General features: G+C 45.7%; 1 protein-coding gene across 1 annotated transcript; it reads left to right on the top strand.

Annotated features, from left to right (window-relative positions):
• Window positions 1–1,016: 1,016 nt before the first annotated feature.
• On the top strand, window positions 1,017–4,789 carry SPATA31G1 (SPATA31 subfamily G member 1). Its single transcript, XM_009456543.3, has 2 exons — window positions 1,017–1,286; window positions 1,667–4,789. The coding sequence occupies exons 1-2, from the start codon at window positions 1,056–1,058 to the stop codon at window positions 4,670–4,672; spliced, it is 3,237 nt and encodes a 1,078-aa protein (XP_009454818.1). The 5' UTR covers window positions 1,017–1,055; the 3' UTR covers window positions 4,673–4,789.
• The last annotated feature ends 10,216 nt before the right edge of the window (window positions 4,790–15,005 follow it).

Below are 15,005 nucleotides of genomic sequence, written 5' to 3'. Positions count from 1 at the left end.
ACCTAATGCTTGCTTGGACCAATATAAGCATGCCAGGGCAAATATTTAGGCTAAATTGTGGAAGCTAAGAACATAAAGTAAATTGATTTATTACGGCTAGCAGATATTTAAGAACGTTAACAGAGGTCTTTGAATAAATTTTGCTTCTAAGAGATGTTACTATTTATTCCTAATTAGACGGAGAGGAAAGTCTTTGAAGAGGAACCTCTACTTTACTTTTTACATCCTCAAAACAACCCTGTGTAGTACGTAATAATATTATTGTGCTGGGTAGAGTGGCCCATGCCTGTAATCCCAGCTACTCGGAGGCTAGATGGGAGGCTCTCTTGAGCTCAGGAGGTCAAGACCAGCCGGGGCAATACAATGAGACCTTGCCTCTAAGAATATGCCAGGCAAGATGGTTCACGCCTATAATCCCACCACTTTGGGAGGCCAAGGTGGGAGGATCCCTAGAGCTCAGGAGTCGAGACCAGCCTGGGCAATATAAAGAGATCCTGTCTCTACAAAAATAAAAAATATAAAAATTAGCTAGGCACGGTGGCACATGCCTGTGGTCCCAGCTACTCAGGAGGCTGAGGCAGGAGGAGCACTTGAGCCCAGGAGGTTGAGGCTGCAGTGAGTCGTGATCACACCACTGCACTCCAGCCTGGGTGACACAGTGAGATTCTGTCTCAAAATAATAACAATAAATATCTATAAAATAAAGATAATGATATCTTTATTTTATAGATAAGAAAAATGAGGCACTGAAAAAATTAAGTAGTTTGAGTTTTCACAGGTAGGAAAATGACAGAGCTATGATTTGAATAAGGCAGTTCGGTGCTAGAATCCATGTACTTAACCACAATGCCTGAAGCATAATTCTGAACTGGGCAATCAAAAGGGGATCACCCACATTTCACTGTGTGAAGCATGAATTGCCTAATGGAGGAAATTTTTTTTGGTTCTAAATTCAGGGAGAAGGCTGTTAAGCCCAGGCCTCTGTGGGGGATGGGAGTTCTTTGTTCTGTGATGCAGTGATGACCTCAGGGTAAACTGCCAGAAGGCTAAGGGAAATGGAATGGCTGCTGGAGGACCTGCTCGGGGCTAAGGGGGATATGGGGCTTCTCTGGGGCCAACTGACCCATGCCCTAGCCTGCAGACACTGTGGCAGCAGCTGCTTCCAGAGTCCAGGAAATCTGGTGACACTATTCTTATTCGTGGTTTGGCAGATTCGGAGATGGTGGCAGCTTGGGAGGTTGCGACAGCTTCATCCCTGGTGCTCTGGGAATATGGTGCAAGGCAAGGTGGGTGACCTGTGACTGTACAGCTGGATGAATGACTGCTGACACCACATGTGAGGTCATTGGTATGAATGTGGGCCCAGGTGAGTGACTATAAGCCCTAGATGTGAGGCTGGGTGAGTAACCACTGACACTAGATTTGAAGCCAGGTGAGTGACCATGGATTCTAGATGTAGGGCTATATGAGGGAATACTGATCTCCAAATGAGGACTGGGTAATGACCATTAACACTAGATGAGGAGCTGTGTAGGTGACTGGCCACACACGTGGGATTAGGTGAGTAACTGTCCACTCTGGATATGGAGCAGACTGAGTGCCTCATAGCAAACCTTGTGTATCTGAAAAGGCTTCATGCCTGAGAATATCTTTATCTACTTCCCAGGACCTACCACTTCTGCACCATGTGGGCTTCCTTGATCACCTGTGTAAGCAGAAATCAGAAGTGGAGGAAGAAGGGGAAGAAGAGGAAGAGGGGGAAGACGAGGCATCTCTGGATCCACTGAAGCCATGTTCTCCTACCAAAGAAGCTCCCACTGGAGAGCAAGCCACTCCAGCCCCACCCCAGCCATCCTGTGGTTCTGAGGGCCTCCTCAAGGCTATAGGGATACCAGAGCAAACAGTCATGCAGCCCGTGAGCCCTTCCAGATCCTTCCCCATCTTCCAGATTCTGACCAGCTTTCCTGTGAGGCACAAGATAGCATCAGGGAACCACCAGCAGCAGAGAAAAAGCCAGCTCTTCTGGGGTCTCCCCTCTCTGCACAGCGAGTCCTTGGAGGCCATCTTCCTGAGCTCAGGTGGCCCCTCTCCTCTGAAGTTGTCTGTTTGTTCTTCTGTCTTCTTCAACAAGCTTGCCTTCCTACCTAGGTCCAACCTGTTGCTTCCCCAGCATCACTCCTCAGCCCAGTTTTCTACCCATGAGGCCCATACTATGGAAGATCTAGAAGGGATGGCCCCCGATCCTCAGCTGCTTCCACCTCCGTCTTCTCCTGTCTCAGCACTACTCCTCCATCTGAGGCCCTTCCCTGTGGACCACAAGGGAGTTTTATCTGGTGCTGAGGCACCCACACAGTCCCCTGGAACTAGCCCCCTGGAAGTTCTCCCTGGATATGAGACTCATTTGGAAACCACAGGACACAAAAAGATGCCCCAAGCTTTTGAGCCTCCAATGCCACCCCCCTGCCAATCCCCAGCTTCTCTGTCAGAACCCAGAAAAGTTAGCCCTGAAGGAGGACTTGCTATATCTAAGGACTTCTTGGGAACCATGGGATACAGAGAGAAACCTCAGGCCTCTGAGTCTTCAATGCCAGTCCCTTGCCCTCCCCTAGACTCCCTGCCAGAACTCCAGGGAGAGAGTTCCCTGGAAGATCCATCCAGATATAAGCCCCAGTGGGAATGCAGAGAAAACTCAGGAAACCTCTGGGCTTTTGAGTCTCCAGTCTTGGACCTCAACCCAGAGCTCTCTGGAACCAGCCCTGAATGTGTCCCACCAGCATCTGAAACACCATGGAAGGGCATGCAAAGTAGAGAAAATATTTGGGTCCCTGCAGACCCAGTTTCACCTCCCAGCCTTCCCTCAGTCCCTCTCCTGGAGTCTCTAGTAATGGGCCCCCAGGGAGTCCTGCCTGAATCCAAAGCTTTGTGGGAGACCATGGGGCAGAAAGAGAACCTCTGGGCATCTGATTCCCCAGACCCTGTTCATAGCACACCTCCAACCACCCTTATGGAACCACACAGAATCAATCCTGGGGAAGGCCTCACTACATCAGAAGCTACATGGAAGGATACTGAGCATTCCAGGAATTCCTCGGCTTCTAGGTCTCCATCTCTGGCCCTCAGCCCACCCCCAGCTCTTGCACCGGAGCTGCTCAGAGTTAGATCCATGGGGGTCCTGTCTGATTCTGAAGCTAGATGTGGGGACATACAAAAGAGAAAAAACTCCTGGGCCTCTAAGCACCCAGCTTGTAACTTACCCCAAGACCTGCATGGAGCCAGCCCTCTGGGAGTCTTGTCTGATTCTCAGTCTATTGTAGGGGAAATGGAGCAAAAAGAAAACTGTGTTCCTGTGTTCCCAGGTGGGGGCTCCAGCCCAACCTCAAACTCTGTTTCAAAGTCCCACGTAAGTGAGCCTATCGCAGACCAAAGCAACTATAAGCCTGACGGGGAGGCAGTGAAGCAAAGAAAGAACCACTGGGCCACTGAGCTCCCAGCCCCCAGCTCACTCTCTACTCCTCTACCAGAGCCACACATTGACCTTGAACTTGTGTGGAGAAATGTGCAACAAAGAGAAGTTCCCCAAGGCCCCAGCCCTCTGGCAGTGGATCCCCTACACCCACGACCCCAGCCTCCCACCCTAGCTGAAGCTGTGAAGATTGAACGCACTCATCCTGGTCTACCCAAGGGAGTAACGTGCCCAGGGGTTAAGGCAGAGGCCCCACTCTCCCAGAGATGGACTGTCCCAGAGTTGCTCACCCATCCTGGGATCCATGCCTGGCAGTGGAGTAGAGAGCTGAAACTCAGGCTGAAGAAACTGCAGCAGAGCCCTGCCTCCAGAGCCCCTGGCCCAAGTCAATCATTTTGCAGCTCCCCTATTCTGAGCTCCACAATTCCAGACTTCTGGGGACTCCCTTCCTGCCCACCACAGCAGATTTATCCCCCCAATCCATGCCCCCACTCTTCAAGTTGTCATCCTCAAGAAGTTCAGGGCACAGTACCTCAGCCTGTCCAGTCCTCCCACTGTCATCACTTCCAATCCTCTTCCCAGCTTCAGCCACAGGAGTCTGGCAGGGCAGAACAAGGGTCTCAGAGAGGGGAGAAAATGAAGGGGAAGATGGTGAGCCAGGTCCCATCCCAAGGGCCATGTGTACACATGGAGGCTGGTGTGGACTATCCATCTCCAGGCCCAGGAGAACCCTCAAACTCTAAGGTTCTGGTCTCAGGCAAGAGAAAGGACAAGGCTTCAGCCTCATCCTCAGCCAAAAAGAGAGAGCACCCTAGGAAACCCAAAGCAGGAGACCATAGAAGAGGGACTGCAAGGTTGGGGTTATCCACAGTCACAGGGAAGAACCACCCTGCCCAGGCCAGAAGCCTAGTAGAGGCCCCTGTAAGCACATTTCCGCAAAGGTCTCAACACAGGGGCCAGAGGTCTCAACACACTGCTCTTCCCCAGCTGCTTCTCCCCAAAGCTTCGGGTCCCCAGGATCAGCCAGAGGCAGGGCGAAGAGCAAGTGACATCCTGACCCCTCGCCACTGTAAGCACTGTCCTTGGGCCCACATGGAGAAGCATCTCTCCTTCCCTACCCTCAAGGCTTCCCTTACCAGGGGTTTGCAAAAGGTGTTAGCCAAATGCCTGGGTAACCATCGACCCCTACCCACCAAATCTAGTCAGTAGAGAAAAGGCTGGTAATACTAGCACTTGGTATGCCAAGACCTGAAGCCAAACCAGGGGGAAGGTGGGGATGTGGAGACAAGAAATGGAAATTCTAATAAACTAGCTGAATTAGATAAATCCCATTCATGTCTTCTTTGGAATCTAGGGTACTGAAAATGTCAATTCCCAATTCTGCTGCAGCCATATCCCCTCAGTTTCAAGTCCCAGTAGAGCACTCAGGATTCTGCAGGCTTAACTCTTTTGTGGATCTTCACAGATGATCACATCTGGAGTCCACACATCCCTACTCTATAGGGTGAGGCTACAGGGCCAGGTCAGCATAGCCCAAAGCCGCCCTTGAGAGGGAACGACTTCACAGCATGTGAACAAAAAACGACATCCATTCACACGAGCACAGGTCATCTGAGTCTAGGCAACTGTGCTTGGTCCTGGGTATTGTTCTCTTCTTCATCCACTTGTCCCATAAGTTCTCCACGTATCTTTCTGACCATTTCTTCTCAGCCCTCTGCTCTTTTCTCTCCCTGGGTCAGCTCATCCATCTCCAAGGCCATGAAAACAAGTGCCTTTTAATACGTCTAGTAACCATCTGGATTTCTATAATCACCGGGTCATATCCTCTACCCATTTTCTAATGCACTGTTTGTTGGACATTGTATTAGTCAATGTATTACAGTTTTCTACTGCTGCTGTAACAAATTACCACAAAACAAATTTATTTTGTCAGAAGTCTGACACAGAGCCTGGGTGCAGTGGCTCACATCTGTAATCCCAACACTTTGGGAGGCCGAGATGGGCTGATAGCATGAGCCCAGGAGTTTGAGACCAGCCTGGGCAACATGACAAAACCCTGTCTCTACAAAAAAACAAAAAAAAAACAAAAAAAAAAAACACCACAAAAATTAGCTGGGCATGGTGGTGCATGCCTATAGTCCCAGCTACTCGGCAAGGTGAGGTGGGAGGATCACCTGAACCAGAGAGGTCAAGGCTACAGTGAGCCACTGCCCCACTACATGCCAGCCTGGGCAAAAGAGACCCTGTCTCCTCCCCGCAAAAAAAGTCTGACACATGTCTCACAGGGCTAAAATCAAGGGGTTGGCGGGGCTGCATCCTTTTCTCTAGGCTCTAGGTAGGATTCACTCCTTGCCTTTCCCAGTTTCTAGAGGCTGCCCACATTCCTTGGTTACTGACCCCCTTCTTCTATCTTTAAAGCTAGCAAAGGCAAGTCAAGTTCTTCTCACATTGTATCACTCTGACCTCTTCTGCCTCCCTCTTCCACTTTTTTTTTTTTTTTGAGATGGAGTCTCGCTCTGTCTCCCAGGCTGGAGTGCAGTGGCACGATCTCGGCTCACTGCAAGCTCCGCCTCCCAGGTTTTATGCCATTCTCCTGCCTCAGCCTCCCGAGTAGCTGGGACTACCAGTGTGCACCACCTACGTCAGGCTAATTTTTTTGTATTTTTAGTAGAGACAGGGTTTCACCATGTTAGCCAGGATGGTCTCGAACTCCTAACCTCGTGATCCGCCCGCCTTGGCCTCCCAAAGTGCTGGGATTACAGGTGTGCGCAATTTTTTTTTTTTTTTTTTTTGAGACAGAGTTTCGCTCTTATCACCCACGCTGGAGTGCAATGGCACAATCTCGGCTCACTGCAACCTCTGCCTCCTGTGTTAGAGTGATTCTCCTGCCTCAGCCTTCTGAGTAGCTTGGATTACAGGCATGCGCCACCACGCCTGGCTAATTTTGTATTTTTAATAGAGATGGAGTTTCTCCATGTTGGTCAGGCTGGTCTCAAACTCCTGACCTCAGGTGATCCACCCGCCTCGGCCTCCCAGAAAGTGCTGGGATTACAGACGTGAACCACCGCGCCCGACCCTACCTCTTCCACTTTTAAGGGCCCTTATGATTACACTGGACAAAGCTGAATAATCCAGGACACCCTTCCAATTTAAAGTCAGTTGATAGCCAGGCGCAGCAGTGGCTCATGCCTGTAACAGTCCCAGCATTTCAGGAGGCCAGGGCAGCTGGATCGTTTGTGGCCAGGAGTTCAAGACCAGTCTGGCCAATATGGCAAAACCCCATCTCTACAAAAATTAGCCTGGCATGGTATGTGTGCCTGTAATCCCAGCTACTCCAGAGGTTGAGGCAGGAGAATCACTTGAACCCAGGAGGCGGAGGTTGCCAAGATCATGTCACTGCACTCCAGCCTTGATGACAGAGCAAGACCCTGTCTCTAAATAAATAAATGAAGTCAGTTGATTAGCAACCTTAATTCCACCTGGGACCTTAATGCCCCTTTTTCCATGTGAAATAATATATACATAGGTTCCAAGGATTACGACGTGGGCATCTTGAGGGCCATGATCCTGCCTACAGAGATAGTGACCCAAACTATTATATATGTTCCAAATATTTTCTTCCAATTTGTAGCTTATTGTCTAATTTTATGGTGACTTCTATTGTATCAAAGTTAAATTTTTTTATGTAGTTAAATCTACCAACACTTTACTTCATGACTTCTAAAACATTTTCTCCTGGCACTTTGATAATTTTGCATATTTATGTTTTAGATTACCGATTTTTATGGTATGAGGTGATAATCTAACCTTCCCCAAAATCATGTCCAATTTACCAATACCATTTTTAAAAAATAGAATGTCTTGAGCCCATTCCATTAAATATGGTGTATTGTAAAAACATGAGTCATTTCTAAGCATCTCTAGGCTTCAGGTCCCCATATCCAACAGCATACCAGACATTATCTCATATTTGACTTGTCCAAAAACGTATTTTCCCTTTAACTTTTTCCTCCAACATGCCCATTCCTATCAAAATGCATGACATCCACCTAAATACTTAAGCTTTGACTCCTCCTTCCTCCCTGATCTAAGCCATCACCAAATCTTGTCAGCCAGGCTCAGTGGCTCATGCGTGTAATCCCAGCACTTTGGCAGGCCGAGGTAGGAGGATCATTTGAGGTCAGGAGATCGATACCAGCCTGGGTGGTACCCCATCTCTACTAAAAACACAAAAATTAGCCGGGTGTGGTGGTGTGCACCTGTAATCCCAGCTACTTGGGAGGCTGAGGCAGAAGAATCGTTTGAACCAGGAGGCGGAGGTTGCAGTGAGCTGAGATCATGCCACTGCACTCCAGCCTAGGCTATAGAGCAAGACTCCATCTCAAAAAAAAAAAAAAAAAAAAAAAAAAAAAAAAAAAAACTTGTCAATTATATCTATGAAATGTATTTCAAATCCATCTTCCCCTCTCCATTTCCACCATCACTACTGTCTTAGTCATTATTTCTCATTAAATTGGTTGCTCTATTCCTTCTAATCCATCCTGCACATGGCTACAATTCTCTGGAGATCAACTGCCCCAATCTCTTCAACAAGTGTCATAAAAGTTTGAGTAAAAGGCTAGGGGTGGTGGTACATGCTTATAAGCCCAGCTACTTGGGAGGCTGAGGCAGGAGAATCCCTTGAGCCCAGGATGTAGTGTGCCATGACGATTGGGAACCGAATGATGCTAAGTTTGGCACCAATAATGGTGACCTTCCAGAAGTGGGGGACCACCAGTGCCTAAGAAGGGGTGAACTGGCCCAGGTGGGAAACACAGCAGATAAAATTCCTGCACAGATCAGTAGCGATATAGCACCCGTAAATAGCCACTACACTCTAGCCTGAGCAACAGAACGAAACCCTGTCTCTTATTTTTCAAAGTTTGAATAAAGGAATCTAACAGATGCCAACTTGGGGACCTAGGTTAGATATTGGTTTGGTCCAAATAGCTGTGAATGATATTTGGGTCGCTTGGGGGAAACTCCGAATATGGTATGGGTATCTAGATTGGTTCTTGACCTCTAGAATTTTGCTTTTAGAGACAGGGTCATGCTCTGTCACCCAGGCTAGGGTGCAGTGGTGTGATCACAGCTCACTGCAGCCTCTAACTCCTGGGCTTAAGTGATCCTCCTGCCTCAGCCTCCTGAGTAGCTAGGACTACAGCTGTGTACCACCATGCCCAGCGAACTTTTTTTTTTTTTTTTTTGTAGAAATCAGGACTCACTCTGTTGCCCAGACTGGTCTCAAACTCCCGGCCTCAACCAATCCTCCTGTCTCGACCTCTCAAAGTGCTGGGATTATAGGCATGAGCCACCATCACCACGCTCAACCAAGAACATTTACATAAAGGGAAAGGTAAAGATACTGACCAAGGCCGGGCACGGTGGCTCACACCTGTAATTCCAGCACTTTGGGAGGCCGAGGCGGTGGTGGATCACGAGGTCAGCAGATCGAGACCATCCTGGCTAACATGGTGAAACCCTGTCTCTACCAAAAATACAAAAAAATTAGCCGGGCTTGGTGGTGGGTGCCTGTAGTCCCAGCTACTAGGGAGGCTGAGGCAGGAGAATGGCGTGAACCCAAGAGGTGGAGCTTGCAGTGAGCCGAGATCTCACCACTGGACTCTAGCCTGGGCAACAGAGCAAGACTCCATCTCAAAAAAAAAAAAAAAAAAGATACTGACCAAAACGAAAAAGTTATAATGCAGTATGATCTCAATTTGGGTTTAAAAATACCACATGTATAGACACATACACATACACAGAAAAGATCCAGAAACATATGCACTAAAGTTATTAAAACAGTGATGACCTCTGGTTATTGGAAATATTTTTTTAATTTTGCTTATATTTTTACCAATTTCTTTCTTAGACAGGGTCTCATTCTGTCACCCAGGCTGAAGTGCAGTGGTAAGATCACTGTTCACTGTGGCCTCTACCTCCTGAGCTCAAGTGATCTTCCTACCTCAGCCTCCCAAGTAGCTAGGACTACCAGCACACACAACCATACCCAGCTAATTTTTGTATTTTTTGTAGAGATGAGGTCTTACCAAGTTGCCCAGTCTGGTCTCAAACTCCCAAGCTAAAGTGATCTGCTCGCCTTGGCCTCCCAAAATGCTGGGATTACCAGTGTGAGCCACCACGCCCTGGCCTATTTTTCTAAATTTCTACAATGCACATTACTGCTTCTATAAAAATAAAAGGTTATTTAATGTAAAGTGTCTACGCATAACCATGTACATGTGATTGACAATATTGTACTGTACACTTGGAAACCATTGGATGAATTATTTGGATTTTTTTTTTTTTTTTTTTTTTTTTTTTGCCACAAGAAACAAATTGAATTATTTAACGCTGAAGCCTATGTCACTTTCTTGCCTGAATCCTCCAGATGACCCACACCTGTAAGAAAGTTCAGTCCTGGCATTTGAGGGTCTTCACAACATGGTTCCTGATCTCTCCAAATTTACCCCCCAGGACTCTGTTGCTAGTCTAACTTTAAGCTTTATGAGCAAGTGCTGTACTTTCTGACCTGTGCCTCAAACTGTTCTCCTCCACTTCTCCACATCAAGTTTCCCACCTTCCTTTAAGGCCTAGAAACCGTATTTTACATGGCATTGCCTTCCCTGCAGCCCCATTTAACACTGTGTGCCTTGTTGATAGCTCCTGTTTCCTGATAGTAAGGCTTTAACATGAGGTTCTCTGAGGTCAAGCTCAAATTCTCAATCCAGTGCTCTTTCCACTCTATCATATTTCCTCTACTCTGTATATTTGGTTGAGAATCAGCCAGTCAGAAGGTACATGCTGCTTCCTTGATTCCTCTCACTAGTGTCACTGTTCTGTTCCAAAGCTTTATTTAGCTCAAACCTGTCAACAGGGTCTGAGTCCAAAACTCACCACCTGCTGGCCAAGGGTGGAACTAAAGGTACTTTTCCCTCTCCCACTACTATGGTCTCCAAAGACAATGCAATTCTGAATTTCCATTTTACATGGGAACGTGAGTCCACACTTATCTGAGTAGCTTTATAAAAAAAAAAATCCAAATCCTGTATTAAGTATTTTAAAGCTCCTAGTGGGTTGTAGGGCTGAGCAAGGGTTAGCAAACCATTTGACACTTGCCACAGTTCAGCTGAAATGGAAGACCTGCATCCTTCACAGGCACTGTGTCCACTGAACTTTCAGGGGAATTTGTAGGATCAGTACCTTAGATCGATCTATCTAGATATATATAGATAGATAGATTTTTTTTTTTTTTTGAGACGGAGTCTCCATCTGTCGCCCAGGCTCACTGCAAGCTCCGCCTCCCGGGTTCATGCCATTCTCCTGCCTCAGCCTCCCGAGTAGCTGGGACTACAGGTGCCCGCCACCACCCAGCTAATTTTTTGTATTTTTAGTGTAGACGGGGTTTCACTGTGTTAGCCAGGATGGTCTCGATCTTCTGACCTCGTGATCCACCCGCCTCAGCCTCCCAAAGTGCTGGGATTACAGGCGTGAGCCACCGCACCTGGCCAGATATAAACATAGTTTAAGACATTAGATATGTTGTTCCATCTTTGTTTTTGCCTCTATGGCATACTGCTGGTCCTCTATTTGATACCACATTCTTGGTCTGAAACCCAACCTCTAATCGCAGTGTTTACCCTATATAAAGTGATCAGCTACGGTAAGATCACATTCCAATTTCTTTCTAGGTATAATGTGAGGGGAAAGATGGACTGCCTATACAATTTGCCTCTTGGTTTAAGTATGCAGGCTTCCACAGTTTAGAAAGCATTTTTCAATCATTTTATCAGACTAAGAAACTTGAGGCCCCAAAAGAGCTATCACCTTGTTCACAGCTATACAGGTATAACTGGCAACTCACATGTAGAAGAATGAAACTGGATCCTCATCTCTTACCTTATACAAAAATCAACTCGAGGCCTGGTGCAGCAGCTCATGCCTGAAATCCCAGCACTTTGGGAGGCTAAGGTGGGTGGATCACCTGAGGTCAGGAGTTTGAGACCAGCCTGGCCAACATGGGTGAAACCCCATCTCTACTAAAAATACAAAAATTAGCCAGAGGTGTGGTGGTGCACACCTGCAATCCCAGCTACTTGGGAGGCTTGAAGCAGGAGAATCACTTGAGCCCGGGAGGCAGAAGTTGCACTGAGCTGAGATGGAGTACTCTGAGGCTGGGCAACAAAGGGAGACTCCGTCTCAAAAAAAAAAAAAAAAAAAAATCAACTCCAGATGGTTCAAAGACTTAAGTCTAAAACCTGAAACCATAAAAATTCTAGAATATCAGAAAAACCCTTCTAGACATTGGCTTAAGCAAAGACTTCATGACCCAAGAACCCAAAAGTAAATGCAACAAAAACAAAGATACATAGATGGGACTTAATTAAATTAAAAAGCTTCTGCACAGCAAAAGAAACAGTCAGCAGAGTAAAAAGACAACCCATGGAGTGGGAGAAAATCTTTGCAACCTATACACCCAACAAAAGACTAACATCCACGATCTACAAGGAACTCAAACAAATCAGCAAGAAAAAAACAGTCCCATCAAAAAGTGCTCTAAGGACATGAATAGACAATTCTCAAAAGAAGATATACAAATGGCCAACATATTAAAAAATGCTCAACATCACTAACGATCACGGAAATGCAAATCAAACCCACAATGTGATAACACCTTACTCCTGTAAGAATGGCTATAATCAAAAAATCAAAAAATAAAAGATGTTGGCGTGGACGTGGTGATCAGGAACACTTTACACTGCTGGTGGGAATGTAAACTAGTACAACCACTATGGAAAACAGTGTGGAGATTCCTTAAAGAACTAAAAGTAGCACTACCATTTGATCCAGCAGTCCCACTACTGGATATCTACCCAGAGGAAAAGAAGTCATTATATGAAAAAGATACTTGTAAACGCACGTTTATAGCAGCACAATTTGCAACTGCAAAACTAATGGAACCAGCCCGAATGCCCATCAATGAGTGGATAAAGAAATTGAATTGTGGTATACCTGAGGTCAGGAGTTCAAGACTAGCCTGGCCAATATGGTGAAGCCCCATCTCTACTAAAAATACAAAAACTAGCTGGGCGTGGTGGCATGTGCCTGTAATCCCAGCTACATGGGAGGCTGAGGCAGGAGAACGGCTTGAACTAGGGAGGCAGAGGTTGCAGTGAGCTGAGATTATGCCACTGCACTCCAGCCTGGGAGACAACGGGAGACTCCATATCAAAAAAAAAAAAAGAAAGAAAGAAAGAAATTGTGGTATATATACATACCAGGGAATACTACTCAGCCATAAGAAGGAATGAAATAATGGCATTTGCAGCAACTGGAATACCATTATTCTAAGTGAACTCACTCAGGAATGGAAAACCAAACATCGTACGTTCTCACTCGTACATGGCAGCTAAGCTATGAGAATGCAAAGGCGTAAGAATGATACAACGGACTCTGGGGATTCAGGGAAAAGGTAGGGGGGGCGGTGAGGGATAAAAGACTACACATTGGGTACGCTGTACACCGCTCAGATGACAGGTGCACCAAAATCTTAGAAATCACCACTAAAGAACTTATTCATGTAACCAACCACCACCTGTTCCCTAAAAACCTCCTGAAATAACAAATACCAAAAGTGCAAAAATACCCGTTTCGCAGCATGAGTTCCAGAGCTGCTCCAGTTTAATCAACCAGTGTAAGTATCATGCATCCTTGAAGATTATCTGTGTAGACCAAAACGGAGCCTGGTCTTGCCTAGTATAAAGTCTAGGATGACTAATACCAGTGTTGATCATAATCCTGAAGGACACAATCCCAAACACCATAACCCCAAATGTTGAAGTACCAAAAGATCAAAATCCTTAAAATCACAACCTGGACAAAATAAAATTTCAAATTCTGGGGAAAGGATTAGTATGTTTTTCGTTGTAAACAAGACAGTTGCATCATGTTATACAGAAGTGTTACCTTGTTATTGTCTTAAGTATGGTTTAGACACATAAGGGTGCCAAGTTGCCAATGAGAATTGTGGACTTAATTTTAGGTGTCAATTTTACTGGATTAAGGAGTATTTAGAAACCTGGTAAAGCATTATCTGGGTGTGTCTGTGAGGTTGTTTCCGGGGATTAGTTTGTAAGTCTGAGTGGACTGAGTGGGGAAGATCTGCCTTCAATGTTGGTGGGTACCATCCAACAGGCGGGGGCCCAGAGAGAACAAATACAGAAGGCAAATTGGTCTCTAAGAGGTAGGATAGATTTTTCTTCTTTTTTAAGATTGAGTTTTGCTCTTGTTGCCCAGGCTGGAGTGCAATGGCTCGATCTCAGCTCACGACAACCTCCGCCTCCCGGGTTCAAGCTATTCTCTGCCTCAGCCTCCCAAGTAGCTGGGAGTACAGGCATGCGCCACCACGCCTGGCTAATTTTGTATTTGTAGTAGAGATGGGGTTTCTCCATTTTGGTCAGGCTGGTCTTGAGCTCCCGACCTCAGGTGATCTGCCCGCCTCAGCCTCCCAAAGTGCTGGGATTACAGGCATGAGCCACCATGCCCAGCCTAGGACAGATTTTTCTTCTGGTGCCTTGGACATTAAAAATTTGACTCCATGACCGCAATGTTGACTCTATATAAGCATTATATGTGTGCATAAAAATGTTGAAAGTTCCTCAATAAACGAAGAGACATCTGTTTTTTGTACACGTGCATTTGTGAAGGATAAAATTTCTCAAGACCTCGTCTCTTTGGGAGACAATGCAGTGGTAACGCAACAGTTTTTGAACCATCTCATCAAGACTTAGGTTTTCTGTCACAGTATTACAGATGACCAGTTATATAAAGCTAGGTGCCCACAATTACCAAGCGTAGTGACAAAGCATTTATACATTTCACTTTTTGACCTATTTCTTTATGAATGTTTCATCTGCTCATCACCGTTATATCTGTGCAACTGTCATTGGTATACCTGAGTGTTTATCTTGCAAAAATGTTACTATTCCCTATTTTATCGTGTAGTGGCCTATGAAACGTTCTGTTGTGTTGTTTCTCAAATAAATACGCTTTTAAAAATGTAAGTAAATTTTCGAAGAATGTTTAGTATTTCTTCCAGAATTGTATTTTGGGATTTTGACCTTTTGGGATTGTGATTTTCAGAATTTTAGACTTTAGGGATTTTGATCTTTGGAGATTACAGTATTTTATTCAAAATTACGGTGTTCAGGACTGTCTTTTGAAATTATATCCCAAAGCCAATCAACATATATTTAATTTAGTAATTTATTTTCTCTGCACTACTCTCTCTCTGGGTAAGGCATCATTGTACTGACCCTAGAAGCACTAAGTGATTACTGTTGAAGAGGATAGTCTATTTTCTGTTTGGAAAAAAAAAAATTCAATACTAAAATTTTATATTAACAAAAAGTTTTTTTTTTTTTAATCAAAGTACATAAAATAAAGGTGGACACAACTGTAAGTGATCACCAACCAGGGGATGTTTGGGATTTTTAGATGCATT

The sequence above is a fragment of the Pan troglodytes genome, chromosome 11 (genome assembly GCF_028858775.2).
Source record: "Pan troglodytes isolate AG18354 chromosome 11, NHGRI_mPanTro3-v2.0_pri, whole genome shotgun sequence".
In the NCBI taxonomy this organism is placed as follows: domain Eukaryota; kingdom Metazoa; phylum Chordata; class Mammalia; order Primates; family Hominidae; genus Pan; species Pan troglodytes.
The sequence above is the reverse complement of the archived record's forward strand: the minus strand, read 5'-3'. Positions and strand labels throughout refer to the sequence as shown.